Source organism: Myxocyprinus asiaticus, chromosome 26 (assembly GCF_019703515.2).
Source record: "Myxocyprinus asiaticus isolate MX2 ecotype Aquarium Trade chromosome 26, UBuf_Myxa_2, whole genome shotgun sequence".
Lineage (NCBI taxonomy): Eukaryota > Metazoa > Chordata > Actinopteri > Cypriniformes > Catostomidae > Myxocyprinus > Myxocyprinus asiaticus.
In genome coordinates, this window is record NC_059369.1 from 43,052,060 (window position 1) to 43,071,395 (window position 19,336).

The 19,336-nt window shown below is 16.9% G+C and overlaps 1 protein-coding gene across 3 annotated transcripts in view; it reads left to right on the forward strand.

Moving 5' to 3' along the window:
- Positions 1-19,336, forward strand: part of LOC127417276 (interleukin-12 subunit beta-like) — a 32,699-nt gene that overhangs the window by 8,692 nt on the left and 4,671 nt on the right. For all 3 annotated transcript variants that reach the window (XM_051657174.1, XM_051657175.1, XM_051657173.1), the window contains 2 exons: positions 17,252-17,333; positions 17,597-17,845. In XM_051657174.1, coding sequence (XP_051513134.1) covers positions 17,252-17,333; positions 17,597-17,845 — 331 coding nt within the window. The remainder of the gene's footprint in view (positions 1-17,251; positions 17,334-17,596; positions 17,846-19,336) is intronic.

The window sequence follows — 19,336 nt, forward strand, 5'->3', positions numbered from 1 at the left end:
TTTAGGAATTATATTTACATTTTATTAAGTACATTTAAAAAAATAAAATAAAATAAAAATATTGACACAATTCACTTTTTTGGAATTATATTTACATTTTATTAAGTACATTTTGTAAAAAATAAATAAAATAAAAATATTGACACAATTCACTTTTTAGGAATTATATTTACATTTTATTAAGTACATTTTGTAAAAAATAAAATAAAAATATTGACACAATTCACTTTTTAGGAATGATATTTACATTTTATTAAGTACATTTTGTAAAAAATAAATAAAATAAAAATATTGACACAATTCACTTTTTAGGAATTATATTTACATTTTATTAAGTACATTTTGTAAAAAATAAATAAAATACAAATATTGACACAATTCACTTTTTTTGAATTATATTTACATTTTATTAAGTACATTTTGTAAAAAATAAATAAAATAAAAATATTGACACAATTCACTTTTTTTAATTATATTTACATTTTATTAAGTACATTTTGTAAAAAATAAATAAAATACAAATATTGACACAATTCACTGTTTAGGAATTATATTTACATTTTATTAAGTACATTTTGTAAAAAATAAATAAAATAAAAATATTGACACAATTCACTTTTTTTGAATTATATTTACATTTTATTAAGTATATTTTGTAAAAAATAAATAAAATACAAATATTGACACAATTCACTTTTTTGGAATTATATTTACATTTTATTAAGTACATTTTGTAAAAAATAAAAAATAAATAAAAATATTGACACAATTCACTGTTTAGGAATTATATTTACATTTTATTAAGTACATTTTGTAAAAAATAAATAAAATAAAAATATTGACACAATTCACTTTTTTGGAATTATATTTACATTTTATTAAGTACATTTTGTAAAAAATAAATAAAATAAAAATATTGACACAATTCACTGTTTAGGAATTATATTTACATTTTATTAAGTACATTTTGTAAAAAATAAATAAAATAAAAATATTGACAATTCACTTTTTTGGAATTATATTTACATTTTATTAAGTACATTTTGTAAAAAATAAATAAAATAAAAATATTGACAATTCACTTTTTTGGAATTATATTTACATTTTATTAAGTACATTTTGTAAAAAATAAATAAAATAAAAATATTGACAATTCACTGTTTAGGAATTATATTTACATTTTATTAAGTACATTTTGTAAAAAATAAATAAAATAAAAATATTGACACAATTCACTTTTTTTGAATTATATTTACATTTTATTAAGTATATTTTGTAAAAAATAAATAAAATACAAATATTGACACAATTCACTTTTTGGAATTATATTTACATTTTATTAAGTACATTTTGTAAAAAATAAAAAATAAATAAAAATATTGACACAATTCACTGTTTAGGAATTATATTTACATTTTATTAAGTACATTTTGTAAAAAATAAATAAAATAAAAATATTGACACAATTCACTTTTTTGGAATTATATTTACATTTTATTAAGGACATTTTGTAAAAACTAAATAAAATAAAAATGTTGACACAATTCACTTTTTAGGAATTATATTTACATTTTATTAAGTACATTTTGTAAAAAATAAATAAAATAAAAATATTGACACAATTCACTTTTTTGGAATTATATTTACATTTTATTAAGGACATTTTGTAAAAACTAAATAAAATAAAAATGTTGACACAATTCACTTTTTAGGAATTATATTTACATTTTATTAAGTACATTTTGTAAAAAATAAAAAAATAAATAAAAATATTGACACAATTCACTTTTTAGGAATTATATTTACATTTTATTAAGTACATTTTGTAAAAAATAAAAAATAAATAAAATTATTGACACAATTCACTTTTTAGGAATTATATTTACATTTTATTAAGTACATTTTGTAAAAAATAAAAAATAAATAAAATTATTGACACAATTCACTTTTTAGGAATTATATTTACATTTTATTAAGTACATTTTGTAAAAAATAAATAAAATAAAAATATTGACACAATTCACTTTTTAGGAATTATATTTACATTTTATTAAGTACATTTTGTAAAAAATAAAAAATAAATAAAAATATTGACACAATTCACTTTTTAGGAATTATATTTACATTTTATTAAGTACATTTTGTAAAAAATATAATAAAATAAAAATATTGACACAATTCACTTTTTTGGAATTATATTTACATTTTATTAAGTACATTTTGTAAAAAATAAATAAAATAAAAATATTGACACAATTCACTTTTTTGGAATTATATTTACATTTTATTAAGTACATTTTGTAAAAAATAAAAAATAAATAAAAATATTGACACAATTCACTTTTTAGGAGTTATATTTACATTTTATTAAGTACATTTTGTAAAAAATAAAAAATAAATAAAAATATTGACACAATTCACTTTTTAGGAATTATATTTACATTTTATTAAGTACATTTTGTAAAAAATATAATAAAATAAAAATATTGACACAATTCACTTTTTTGGAATTATATTTACATTTTATTAAGTACATTTTGTAAAAAATAAATAAAATAAAAATATTGACACAATTCACTTTTTTGGAATTATATTTACATTTTATTAAGTACATTTTGTAAAAAATAAAAAATAAATAAAAATATTGACACAATTCACTTTTTAGGAGTTATATTTACATTTTATTAAGTACATTTTGTAAAAAATAAAAAATAAATAAAAATATTGACACAATTCACTTTTTAGGAATTATATTTACATTTTATTAAGTACATTTTGTAAAAAATAAATAAAATAAAAATGTTGACACAATTCACTTTTTTGGAATTATATTTACATTTTATTAAGTACATTTTGTAAAAAATAAAAAATAAATAAAAATATTGACACAATTCACTTTTTTGGAATTATATGTACATTTTAAGTACATTTTTAAAAAAATAAATAAAATAAAAATATTGAGACAATTCACTTTTTAGGAATTATATTTACATTTTATTAAGTACATTTAAAAAAATAAAATAAAATAAAAATATTGACACAATTCACTTTTTTGGAATTATATTTACATTTTATTAAGTACATTTTGTAAAAAATAAATAAAATAAAAATATTGACACAATTCACTTTTTAGGAATTATATTTACATTTTATTAAGTACATTTTGTAAAAAATAAAATAAAAATATTGACACAATTCACTTTTTAGGAATGATATTTACATTTTATTAAGTACATTTTGTAAAAAATAAATAAAATAAAAATATTGACACAATTCACTTTTTAGGAATTATATTTACATTTTATTAAGTACATTTTGTAAAAAATAAATAAAATACAAATATTGACACAATTCACTTTTTTTGAATTATATTTACATTTTATTAAGTACATTTTGTAAAAAATAAATAAAATAAAAATATTGACACAATTCACTTTTTTTAATTATATTTACATTTTATTAAGTACATTTTGTAAAAAATAAATAAAATACAAATATTGACACAATTCACTGTTTAGGAATTATATTTACATTTTATTAAGTACATTTTGTAAAAAATAAATAAAATAAAAATATTGACACAATTCACTTTTTTTGAATTATATTTACATTTTATTAAGTATATTTTGTAAAAAATAAATAAAATACAAATATTGACACAATTCACTTTTTTGGAATTATATTTACATTTTATTAAGTACATTTTGTAAAAAATAAAAAATAAATAAAAATATTGACACAATTCACTGTTTAGGAATTATATTTACATTTTATTAAGTACATTTTGTAAAAAATAAATAAAATAAAAATATTGACACAATTCACTTTTTTGGAATTATATTTACATTTTATTAAGTACATTTTGTAAAAAATAAATAAAATAAAAATATTGACACAATTCACTGTTTAGGAATTATATTTACATTTTATTAAGTACATTTTGTAAAAAATAAATAAAATAAAAATATTGACAATTCACTTTTTGGAATTATATTTACATTTTATTAAGTACATTTTGTAAAAAATAAATAAAATAAAAATATTGACAATTCACTTTTTTGGAATTATATTTACATTTTATTAAGTACATTTTGTAAAAAATAAATAAAATAAAAATATTGACAATTCACTGTTTAGGAATTATATTTACATTTTATTAAGTACATTTTGTAAAAAATAAATAAAATAAAAATATTGACACAATTCACTTTTTTTGAATTATATTTACATTTTATTAAGTATATTTTGTAAAAAATAAATAAAATACAAATATTGACACAATTCACTTTTTTGGAATTATATTTACATTTTATTAAGTACATTTTGTAAAAAATAAAAAATAAATAAAAATATTGACACAATTCACTGTTTAGGAATTATATTTACATTTTATTAAGTACATTTTGTAAAAAATAAATAAAATAAAAATATTGACACAATTCACTTTTTTGGAATTATATTTACATTTTATTAAGGACATTTTGTAAAAACTAAATAAAATAAAAATGTTGACACAATTCACTTTTTAGGAATTATATTTACATTTTATTAAGTACATTTTGTAAAAAATAAATAAAATAAAAATATTGACACAATTCACTTTTTTGGAATTATATTTACATTTTATTAAGGACATTTTGTAAAAACTAAATAAAATAAAAATGTTGACACAATTCACTTTTTAGGAATTATATTTACATTTTATTAAGTACATTTTGTAAAAAATAAAAAAATAAATAAAAATATTGACACAATTCACTTTTTAGGAATTATATTTACATTTTATTAAGTACATTTTGTAAAAAATAAAAAATAAATAAAATTATTGACACAATTCACTTTTTAGGAATTATATTTACATTTTATTAAGTACATTTTGTAAAAAATAAAAAATAAATAAAAATATTGACACAATTCACTTTTTAGGAATTATATTTACATATTATTAAGTACATTTTGTAAAAAATAAAAAATAAATAAAATTATTGACACAATTCACTTTTTAGGAATTATATTTACATTTTATTAAGTACATTTTGTAAAAAATAAAAAATAAATAAAATTATTGACACAATTCACTTTTTAGGAATTATATTTACATTTTATTAAGTACATTTTGTAAAAAATAAAATAAAATAAAAATATTGACACAATTCACTTTTTTGGAATTATATTTACATTTTATTAAGTACATTTTGTAAAAAATAAATAAAATAAAAATATTGACACAATTCACTTTTTTGGAATTATATTTACATTTTATTAAGTACATTTTGTAAAAAATAAAAAATAAATAAAAATATTGACACAATTCACTTTTTAGGAGTTATATTTACATTTTATTAAGTACATTTTGTAAAAAATAAAAAATAAATAAAAATATTGACACAATTCACTTTTTAGGAATTATATTTACATTTTATTAAGTATATTTTGTAAAAAATAAAAAATAAATAAAAATATTAACACAATTCACTTTTTAGGAATTATATTTACATTTTATTAAGTACATTTTGTAAAAAATAAATAAAATAAAAATATTGACACAATTCACTTTTTAGGAATTATATTTACATTTTATTAAGTACATTTTGTAAAAAATAAAAAATAAATAAAAATATTGACACAATTCACTTTTTAGGAATTATATTTACATTTTATTAAGTACATTTTGTAAAAAATAAATAAAATAAAAATATTGACAATTCACTTTTTTGGAATTATATTTACATTTTATTAAGTACATTTTGTAAAAAATAAATAAAATAAAAATATTGACAATTCACTGTTTAGGAATTATATTTACATTTTATTAAGTACATTTTGTAAAAAATAAATAAAATAAAAATATTGACACAATTCACTTTTTTGGAATTATATTTACATTTTATTAAGTACATTTTGTAAAAAATAAATAAAATAAAATAAAAATATTGACACAATTCACTTTTTTGGAATTATATTTACATTTTATTAAGTACATTTTGTAAAAAATAAATAAAATAAAATAAAAATATTGACACAATTCACTTTTTTGGAATTATATTTACATTTTATTAAGTATATTTTGTAAAAAATAAAATAAAAATATTGACACAATTCACTTTTTTGGAATTATATTTACATTTTATTAAGTACATTTTGTAAAAAATAAATAAAATAAAATAAAAATATTGACACAATTCACTTTTTAGGAATTATATTTACATTTTATTAAGTACATTTTGTAAAAAATAAATAAAATAAAAATATTGACACAATTTACTTTTTAGGAATTATATTTACATTTTATTAAGTACATTTTGTAAAAAATAAATAAAATAAAAATATTGACACAATTTACTTTTTAGGAATTATATTTACATTTTATTGAGTACATTTTGTAAAAAAGAAAAAATAAATAAAAATATTGACACAATTCACTTTTTTGGAATTATATTTACATTGTTTTAAGTATATTTTGTAAAAAATAAATAAAATAAAAATGTTGACACAATTCACTTTTTAGGAATTATATTTACATTTTATTAAGTACATTTTGTAAAAAATAAAAAATAAAATAAAAATATTGACACAATTCACTTTTTTGGAATTATATGTACATTTTAAGTACATTTTTAAAAAAATAAATAAAATAAAAATATTGAGACAATTCACTTTTTAGGAATTATATTTACATTTTATTAAGTACATTTTGTAAAAAATAAATAAAATAAAAATGTTGACACAATTCACTTTTTTGGAATTATATTTACATTTTATTAAGTACATTTTGTAAAAAATAAAAAATAAATAAAAATATTGACACAATTCACTTTTTTGGAATTATATGTACATTTTAAGTACATTTTTAAAAAAAATAAATAAAATAAAAATATTGAGACAATTCACTTTTTAGGAATTATATTTACATTTTATTAAGTACATTTAAAAAAATAAAATAAAATAAAAATATTGACACAATTCACTTTTTTGGAATTATATTTACATTTTATTAAGTACATTTTGTAAAAAATAAATAAAATAAAAATATTGACACAATTCACTTTTTAGGAATTATATTTACATTTTATTAAGTACATTTTGTAAAAAATAAAATAAAAATATTGACACAATTCACTTTTTAGGAATGATATTTACATTTTATTAAGTACATTTTGTAAAAAATAAATAAAATAAAAATATTGACACAATTCACTTTTTAGGAATTATATTTACATTTTATTAAGTACATTTTGTAAAAAATAAATAAAATACAAATATTGACACAATTCACTTTTTTTGAATTATATTTACATTTTATTAAGTACATTTTGTAAAAAATAAATAAAATAAAAATATTGACACAATTCACTTTTTTTAATTATATTTACATTTTATTAAGTACATTTTGTAAAAAATAAATAAAATACAAATATTGACACAATTCACTGTTTAGGAATTATATTTACATTTTATTAAGTACATTTTGTAAAAAATAAATAAAATAAAAATATTGACACAATTCACTTTTTTTGAATTATATTTACATTTTATTAAGTATATTTTGTAAAAAATAAATAAAATACAAATATTGACACAATTCACTTTTTTGGAATTATATTTACATTTTATTAAGTACATTTTGTAAAAAATAAAAAATAAATAAAAATATTGACACAATTCACTGTTTAGGAATTATATTTACATTTTATTAAGTACATTTTGTAAAAAATAAATAAAATAAAAATATTGACACAATTCACTTTTTTGGAATTATATTTACATTTTATTAAGTACATTTTGTAAAAAATAAATAAAATAAAAATATTGACACAATTCACTGTTTAGGAATTATATTTACATTTTATTAAGTACATTTTGTAAAAAATAAATAAAATAAAAATATTGACAATTCACTTTTTTGGAATTATATTTACATTTTATTAAGTACATTTTGTAAAAAATAAATAAAATAAAAATATTGACAATTCACTTTTTTGGAATTATATTTACATTTTATTAAGTACATTTTGTAAAAAATAAATAAAATAAAAATATTGACACAATTCACTTTTTTGGAATTATATTTACATTTTATTAAGGACATTTTGTAAAAACTAAATAAAATAAAAATATTGACACAATTCACTTTTTTTGAATTATATTTACATTTTATTAAGTATATTTTGTAAAAAATAAATAAAATACAAATATTGACACAATTCACTTTTTTGGAATTATATTTACATTTTATTAAGTACATTTTGTAAAAAATAAAAAATAAATAAAAATATTGACACAATTCACTGTTTAGGAATTATATTTACATTTTATTAAGTACATTTTGTAAAAAATAAATAAAATAAAAATATTGACACAATTCACTTTTTTGGAATTATATTTACATTTTATTAAGTACATTTTGTAAAAAATAAAAAATAAATAAAAATATTGACACAATTCACTTTTTAGGAATTATATTTACATTTTATTAAGTACATTTTGTAAAAAATATAATAAAATAAAAATATTGACACAATTCACTTTTTTGGAATTATATTTACATTTTATTAAGTACATTTTGTAAAAAATAAATAAAATAAAAATATTGACACAATTCACTTTTTGGAATTATATTTACATTTTATTAAGTACATTTTGTAAAAAATAAAAAATAAATAAAAATATTGACACAATTCACTTTTTAGGAGTTATATTTACATTTTATTAAGTACATTTTGTAAAAAATAAAAAATAAATAAAAATATTGACACAATTCACTTTTTAGGAATTATATTTACATTTTATTAAGTACATTTTGTAAAAAATATAATAAAATAAAAATATTGACACAATTCACTTTTTTGGAATTATATTTACATTTTATTAAGTACATTTTGTAAAAAATAAATAAAATAAAAATATTGACACAATTCACTTTTTTGGAATTATATTTACATTTTATTAAGTACATTTTGTAAAAAATAAAAAATAAATAAAAATATTGACACAATTCACTTTTTAGGAGTTATATTTACATTTTATTAAGTACATTTTGTAAAAAATAAAAAATAAATAAAAATATTGACACAATTCACTTTTTAGGAATTATATTTACATTTTATTAAGTACATTTTGTAAAAAATAAATAAAATAAAAATGTTGACACAATTCACTTTTTTGGAATTATATTTACATTTTATTAAGTACATTTTGTAAAAAATAAAAAATAAATAAAAATATTGACACAATTCACTTTTTTGGAATTATATGTACATTTTAAGTACATTTTTAAAAAAAATAAATAAAATAAAAATATTGAGACAATTCACTTTTTAGGAATTATATTTACATTTTATTAAGTACATTTAAAAAAATAAAATAAAATAAAAATATTGACACAATTCACTTTTTTGGAATTATATTTACATTTTATTAAGTACATTTTGTAAAAAATAAATAAAATAAAAATATTGACACAATTCACTTTTTAGGAATTATATTTACATTTTATTAAGTACATTTTGTAAAAAATAAAATAAAAATATTGACACAATTCACTTTTTAGGAATGATATTTACATTTTATTAAGTACATTTTGTAAAAAATAAATAAAATAAAAATATTGACACAATTCACTTTTTAGGAATTATATTTACATTTTATTAAGTACATTTTGTAAAAAATAAATAAAATACAAATATTGACACAATTCACTTTTTTTGAATTATATTTACATTTTATTAAGTACATTTTGTAAAAAATAAATAAAATAAAAATATTGACACAATTCACTTTTTTTAATTATATTTACATTTTATTAAGTACATTTTGTAAAAAATAAATAAAATACAAATATTGACACAATTCACTGTTTAGGAATTATATTTACATTTTATTAAGTACATTTTGTAAAAAATAAATAAAATAAAAATATTGACACAATTCACTTTTTTTGAATTATATTTACATTTTATTAAGTATATTTTGTAAAAAATAAATAAAATACAAATATTGACACAATTCACTTTTTTGGAATTATATTTACATTTTATTAAGTACATTTTGTAAAAAATAAAAAATAAATAAAAATATTGACACAATTCACTGTTTAGGAATTATATTTACATTTTATTAAGTACATTTTGTAAAAAATAAATAAAATAAAAATATTGACACAATTCACTTTTTTGGAATTATATTTACATTTTATTAAGTACATTTTGTAAAAAATAAATAAAATAAAAATATTGACACAATTCACTGTTTAGGAATTATATTTACATTTTATTAAGTACATTTTGTAAAAAATAAATAAAATAAAAATATTGACAATTCACTTTTTTGGAATTATATTTACATTTTATTAAGTACATTTTGTAAAAAATAAATAAAATAAAAATATTGACAATTCACTTTTTTGGAATTATATTTACATTTTATTAAGTACATTTTGTAAAAAATAAATAAAATAAAAATATTGACAATTCACTGTTTAGGAATTATATTTACATTTTATTAAGTACATTTTGTAAAAAATAAATAAAATAAAAATATTGACACAATTCACTTTTTTTGAATTATATTTACATTTTATTAAGTATATTTTGTAAAAAATAAATAAAATACAAATATTGACACAATTCACTTTTTTGGAATTATATTTACATTTTATTAAGTACATTTTGTAAAAAATAAAAAATAAATAAAAATATTGACACAATTCACTGTTTAGGAATTATATTTACATTTTATTAAGTACATTTTGTAAAAAATAAATAAAATAAAAATATTGACACAATTCACTTTTTTGGAATTATATTTACATTTTATTAAGGACATTTTGTAAAAACTAAATAAAATAAAAATGTTGACACAATTCACTTTTTAGGAATTATATTTACATTTTATTAAGTACATTTTGTAAAAAATAAATAAAATAAAAATATTGACACAATTCACTTTTTTGGAATTATATTTACATTTTATTAAGGACATTTTGTAAAAACTAAATAAAATAAAAATGTTGACACAATTCACTTTTTAGGAATTATATTTACATTTTATTAAGTACATTTTGTAAAAAATAAAAAAATAAATAAAAATATTGACACAATTCACTTTTTAGGAATTATATTTACATTTTATTAAGTACATTTTGTAAAAAATAAAAAATAAATAAAATTATTGACACAATTCACTTTTTAGGAATTATATTTACATTTTATTAAGTACATTTTGTAAAAAATAAAAAATAAATAAAAATATTGACACAATTCACTTTTTAGGAATTATATTTACATATTATTAAGTACATTTTGTAAAAAATAAAAAATAAATAAAATTATTGACACAATTCACTTTTTAGGAATTATATTTACATTTTATTAAGTACATTTTGTAAAAAATAAAAAATAAATAAAATTATTGACACAATTCACTTTTTAGGAATTATATTTACATTTTATTAAGTACATTTTGTAAAAAATAAAATAAAATAAAAATATTGACACAATTCACTTTTTTGGAATTATATTTACATTTTATTAAGTACATTTTGTAAAAAATAAATAAAATAAAAATATTGACACAATTCACTTTTTTGGAATTATATTTACATTTTATTAAGTACATTTTGTAAAAAATAAAAAATAAATAAAAATATTGACACAATTCACTTTTTAGGAGTTATATTTACATTTTATTAAGTACATTTTGTAAAAAATAAAAAATAAATAAAAATATTGACACAATTCACTTTTTAGGAATTATATTTACATTTTATTAAGTATATTTTGTAAAAAATAAAAAATAAATAAAAATATTAACACAATTCACTTTTTAGGAATTATATTTACATTTTATTAAGTACATTTTGTAAAAAATAAATAAAATAAAAATATTGACACAATTCACTTTTTAGGAATTATATTTACATTTTATTAAGTACATTTTGTAAAAAATAAAAAATAAATAAAAATATTGACACAATTCACTTTTTAGGAATTATATTTACATTTTATTAAGTACATTTTGTAAAAAATAAATAAAATAAAAATATTGACAATTCACTTTTTTGGAATTATATTTACATTTTATTAAGTACATTTTGTAAAAAATAAATAAAATAAAAATATTGACAATTCACTGTTTAGGAATTATATTTACATTTTATTAAGTACATTTTGTAAAAAATAAATAAAATAAAAATATTGACACAATTCACTTTTTTGGAATTATATTTACATTTTATTAAGTACATTTTGTAAAAAATAAATAAAATAAAATAAAAATATTGACACAATTCACTTTTTTGGAATTATATTTACATTTTATTAAGTACATTTTGTAAAAAATAAATAAAATAAAATAAAAATATTGACACAATTCACTTTTTTGGAATTATATTTACATTTTATTAAGTATATTTTGTAAAAAATAAAATAAAAATATTGACACAATTCACTTTTTTGGAATTATATTTACATTTTATTAAGTACATTTTGTAAAAAATAAATAAAATAAAATAAAAATATTGACACAATTCACTTTTTAGGAATTATATTTACATTTTATTAAGTACATTTTGTAAAAAATAAATAAAATAAAAATATTGACACAATTTACTTTTTAGGAATTATATTTACATTTTATTAAGTACATTTTGTAAAAAATAAATAAAATAAAAATATTGACACAATTTACTTTTTAGGAATTATATTTACATTTTATTGAGTACATTTTGTAAAAAAGAAAAAATAAATAAAAATATTGACACAATTCACTTTTTTGGAATTATATTTACATTGTTTTAAGTATATTTTGTAAAAAATAAATAAAATAAAAATGTTGACACAATTCACTTTTTAGGAATTATATTTACATTTTATTAAGTACATTTTGTAAAAAATAAAAAATAAAATAAAAATATTGACACAATTCACTTTTTTGGAATTATATGTACATTTTAAGTACATTTTTAAAAAAATAAATAAAATAAAAATATTGAGACAATTCACTTTTTAGGAATTATATTTACATTTTATTAAGTACATTTTGTAAAAAATAAATAAAATAAAAATGTTGACACAATTCACTTTTTTGGAATTATATTTACATTTTATTAAGTACATTTTGTAAAAAATAAAAAATAAATAAAAATATTGACACAATTCACTTTTTTGGAATTATATGTACATTTTAAGTACATTTTTAAAAAAAATAAATAAAATAAAAATATTGAGACAATTCACTTTTTAGGAATTATATTTACATTTTATTAAGTACATTTAAAAAAATAAAATAAAATAAAAATATTGACACAATTCACTTTTTTGGAATTATATTTACATTTTATTAAGTACATTTTGTAAAAAATAAATAAAATAAAAATATTGACACAATTCACTTTTTAGGAATTATATTTACATTTTATTAAGTACATTTTGTAAAAAATAAAATAAAAATATTGACACAATTCACTTTTTAGGAATGATATTTACATTTTATTAAGTACATTTTGTAAAAAATAAATAAAATAAAAATATTGACACAATTCACTTTTTAGGAATTATATTTACATTTTATTAAGTACATTTTGTAAAAAATAAATAAAATACAAATATTGACACAATTCACTTTTTTTGAATTATATTTACATTTTATTAAGTACATTTTGTAAAAAATAAATAAAATAAAAATATTGACACAATTCACTTTTTTTAATTATATTTACATTTTATTAAGTACATTTTGTAAAAAATAAATAAAATACAAATATTGACACAATTCACTGTTTAGGAATTATATTTACATTTTATTAAGTACATTTTGTAAAAAATAAATAAAATAAAAATATTGACACAATTCACTTTTTTTGAATTATATTTACATTTTATTAAGTATATTTTGTAAAAAATAAATAAAATACAAATATTGACACAATTCACTTTTTTGGAATTATATTTACATTTTATTAAGTACATTTTGTAAAAAATAAAAAATAAATAAAAATATTGACACAATTCACTGTTTAGGAATTATATTTACATTTTATTAAGTACATTTTGTAAAAAATAAATAAAATAAAAATATTGACACAATTCACTTTTTTGGAATTATATTTACATTTTATTAAGTACATTTTGTAAAAAATAAATAAAATAAAAATATTGACACAATTCACTGTTTAGGAATTATATTTACATTTTATTAAGTACATTTTGTAAAAAATAAATAAAATAAAAATATTGACAATTCACTTTTTGGAATTATATTTACATTTTATTAAGTACATTTTGTAAAAAATAAATAAAATAAAAATATTGACAATTCACTTTTTTGGAATTATATTTACATTTTATTAAGTACATTTTGTAAAAAATAAATAAAATAAAAATATTGACAATTCACTTTTTTGGAATTATATTTACATTTTATTAAGTATATTTTGTAAAAAATAAATAAAATACAAATATTGACACAATTCACTTTTTTGGAATTATATTTACATTTTATTAAGTACATTTTGTAAAAAATAAAAAATAAATAAAAATATTGACACAATTCACTGTTTAGGAATTATATTTACATTTTATTAAGTACATTTTGTAAAAAATAAATAAAATAAAAATATTGACACAATTCACTTTTTTGGAATTATATTTACATTTTATTAAGGACATTTTGTAAAAACTAAATAAAATAAAAATGTTGACACAATTCACTTTTTAGGAATTATATTTACATTTTATTAAGTACATTTTGTAAAAAATAAATAAAATAAAAATATTGACACAATTCACTTTTTTGGAATTATATTTACATTTTATTAAGGACATTTTGTAAAAACTAAATAAAATAAAAATGTTGACACAATTCACTTTTTAGGAATTATATTTACATTTTATTAAGTACATTTTGTAAAAAATAAAAAAATAAATAAAAATATTGACACAATTCACTTTTTAGGAATTATATTTACATTTTATTAAGTACATTTTGTAAAAAATAAAAAATAAATAAAATTATTGACACAATTCACTTTTTAGGAATTATATTTACATTTTATTAAGTACATTTTGTAAAAAATAAAAAATAAATAAAAATATTGACACAATTCACTTTTTAGGAATTATATTTACATTTTATTAAGTACATTTTGTAAAAAATAAAAAATAAATAAAATTATTGACACAATTCACTTTTTAGGAATTATATTTACATTTTATTAAGTACATTTTGTAAAAAATAAAATAAAATAAAAATATTGACACAATTCACTGTTTTGGAATTATATTTACATTTTATTAAGTACATTTTGTAAAAAATAAATAAAATAAAAATATTGACACAATTCACTTTTTTGGAATTATATTTACATTTTATTAAGTACATTTTGTAAAAAATAAAAAATAAATAAAAATATTGACACAATTCACTTTTTAGGAGTTATATTTACATTTTATTAAGTACATTTTGTAAAAAATAAAAAATAAATAAAAATATTGACACAATTCACTTTTTAGGAATTATATTTACATTTTATTAAGTATATTTTGTAAAAAATAAAAAATAAATAAAAATATTAACACAATTCACTTTTTAGGAATTATATTTACATTTTATTAAGTACATTTTGTAAAAAATAAATAAAATAAAAATATTGACACAATTCACTTTTTAGGAATTATATTTACATTTTATTAAGTACATTTTGTAAAAAATAAAAAATAAATAAAAATATTGACACAATTCACTTTTTAGGAATTATATTTACATTTTATTAAGTACATTTTGTAAAAAATAAATAAAATAAAAATATTGACAATTCACTTTTTTGGAATTATATTTACATTTTATTAAGTACATTTTGTAAAAAATAAATAAAATAAAATAAAAATATTGACACAATTCACTTTTTTGGAATTATATTTACATTTTATTAAGTACATTTTGTAAAAAATAAATAAAATAAAATAAAAATATTGACACAATTCACTTTTTTGGAATTATATTTACATTTTATTAAGTACATTTTGTAAAAAATAAATAAAATAAAATAAAAATATTGACACAATTCACTTTTTGGAATTATATTTACATTTTATTAAGTACATTTTGTAAAAAATAAATAAAATAAAATAAAAATATTGACACAATTCACTTTTTTGGAATTATATTTACATTTTATTAAGTACATTTTGTAAAAAATAAATAAAATAAAATAAAAATATTGACACAATTCACTTTTTTGGAATTATATTTACATTTTATTAAGTACATTTTGTAAAAAATAAATAAAATAAAATAAAAATATTGACACAATTCACTTTTTTGGAATTATATTTACATTTTATTAAGTATATTTTGTAAAAAATAAAATAAAAATATTGACACAATTCACTTTTTTGGAATTATATTTACATTTTATTAAGTACATTTTGTAAAAAATAAATAAAATAAAATAAAAATATTGACACAATTCACTTTTTTGGAATTATATTTACATTTTATTAAGTACATTTTGTAAAAAATAAATAAAATAAAATAAAAATATTGACACAATTCACTTTTTTGGAATTATATTTACATTTTATTAAGTACATTTTGTAAAAAATAAATAAAATAAAATAAAAATATTGACACAATTCACTTTTTAGGAATTATATTTACATTTTATTAAGTACATTTTGTAAAAAATAAATAAAATAAAATAAAAATATTGACACAATTCACTTTTTTGGAATTATATTTACATTTTATTAAGTACATTTTGTAAAAAATAAATAAAATAAAAATATTGACACAATTTACTTTTTAGGAATTATATTTACATTTTATTGAGTACATTTTGTAAAAAAGAAAAAATAAATAAAAATATTGACACAATTCACTTTTTTGGAATTATATTTACATTGTTTTAAGTATATTTTGTAAAAAATAAATAAAATAAAAATGTTGACACAATTCACTTTTTAGGAATTATATTTACATTTTATTAAGTACATTTTGTAAAAAATAAAATAAAAATATTGACACAATTCCCTTTTTTGGAATTATATTTACATTTTATTAAGTACATTTTGTAAAAAATAAAAAATAAATAAAAATATTGACACAATTCACTTTTTTGGAATGTTGTTATGAAATTGATATGTGTAAATCTTAAAATCAGGCTAAAATATTTTTTCGAGTGTGGAGAGTCTTGGTGAATATGAAATAAATTAATGTTTACATATGGACTGAACTATTTGAAATCTGTCTCCAGATGGGCTGGTTGATGAGCAGCATCCTTCTCTTCTGTTTGAGCATAGTGAGGATTTCTTCGCTTAACTTTTTCCCTGAGAAATGTAAGAGTATTTAGTGTAACAAATGTTTGTTTTTATTTCATGATAGGGACTTCACATTAATTTTAATTACAGACTAACCCAACCCCTAAAAAAACTCTTTATTTATGATTTTCTTTTAAAATGTATTATTATTATTATTATTTTTTCATTGAGGACTTTGCTAAAGTGATGCTTTGTCAGATTTATTTGGACAATTGTGTCCACACAAAACACACTTCTTGCATCCACATTACACTGAGTTGTCTCTTTATTCCTTTATACAGTCATCGTTGCTGAGCAACACAAAGATGTTACCCTAATCTGTGAAACAAATAAAGACAGTGTCATATGGAAATGGCAGGATGAACACAGCACATACGACGTACATGAAACAGAGTTTCTAGTACCCACAGGTCGGAATTTGTTAGTGCGTGACCTGCAGGATGACCAAATTGGGAATTACACATGCTGGAGTGATGAGGGACTCGAGGACTACACTTATCTCCTTCTAGACAAGTCTAAAGATGCAACAGGTAAGAGTATAGCCAAAGTCTTTCTAGCAAGTCAGTCCACTGTCGGTCATCTTTGGAGCACTCTCTGGAGGTTATTTCCAGTCATGCCAGTGCAGCTCCTATCTACTTGAATGGGTAAAGACCAAAATCTCCTAAACAGTTGGTCAAGATTATGATCAAAGGACATTATTTACAATAAGCAATAAAATCTGATAACACTAGTATAATAAATTGTGCTTCTTTACCTCAGATAACGCTAAAAAACTAAATTTTCTGGGCTTGTATAGCTCATGCGTGTTGTGGAGTTGATTGACAGACGATGTCTGTATGTAAAATGTGATTGGCTCTTTTACCTGTAAGGCAGGACTTCCTTTCTACAGTTGAAGTCAGAAGTTTACATACACTTAGGTTGAAGTCATTAAAACTAATTTTTTAACCACTCCATAGATTTCATATTAGCAAACTATAGTTTTGGCAAGTCGTTTAGGACATCTACTTTGTGCATGACATGAGTCATTTTTCCAACAATTGTTTACAGACAGATTGTTTCACTTTTAATCAACTATTTCACAATTCCAGTGGGTCAGAAGTTTACATACACTAAGTTAACTGTGCCTTTAAGCAGCTTGGAAAATTCCAGAAAATGATGTCATGCCTTTAGGCAATTCAGCTTCTGATAGGCTACCTTCAAACTCAGTGCCTCTTTGCTTGACATCATGGGAAAATCAAAAGAATTCAGTCAAGACCTCAGAAAACAAATTGTGGACCTCCACAAATTTGGTTCATCCTTGGGAGCAATTTCCAAATGCCTGAAGGTACCACGTTCATCTGTACAAACAATAGTATGCAAGTATAAACACCATGGGACCACACAGCCATCATACCGCTCAGGAAGGAGACGCATTCTGTCTCCTAGAGATGAACGTAGTTTGGTGTGAAAAGTGCAAATCAATCCCAGAACAACAGCAAAGGACCTTGTGAAGATGCTGGAGGAAACAGGTAGACAAGTATCTATATCCACAGTAAAACAAGTCCTATATCGACATAACTTGAAGGACTGCTCAGCAAGGAAGAAGCCACTGCTCCAAAACGGCCATAAAAAAGCCAGACTACAGTTTGCAGGTGCACATGGGGACAAAGATCTTACATTTTGGGGAAATGTCCTCAGGTCTGATGAAACAAAAATTGAACTGTTTGGCAATAATGACCATCGTTATGTTTGGAGGAAAAAGGGTGAGGCTTGCAAGCCAAAGAACACCATCCCAATCGTGAAGCATGGGAGTAGCTGCATCGTGTTGTGGGGGTGCTTTGCTGCAGGAGGGACTGGTGCACTTCACAAAATAGATGGCATCATGAGGAAGGAAAATGATGTGGATATATTGAAACAATGAAAAATGAAAAGTGATGAAAGAAATAAAAGTTGAAATAAATCATTCTCTCTACAATTATTCTGACATTTCACATTCTTAAAATAAAGTAGTGATCCTAACTGACCTAAGACAGGGAATGTTT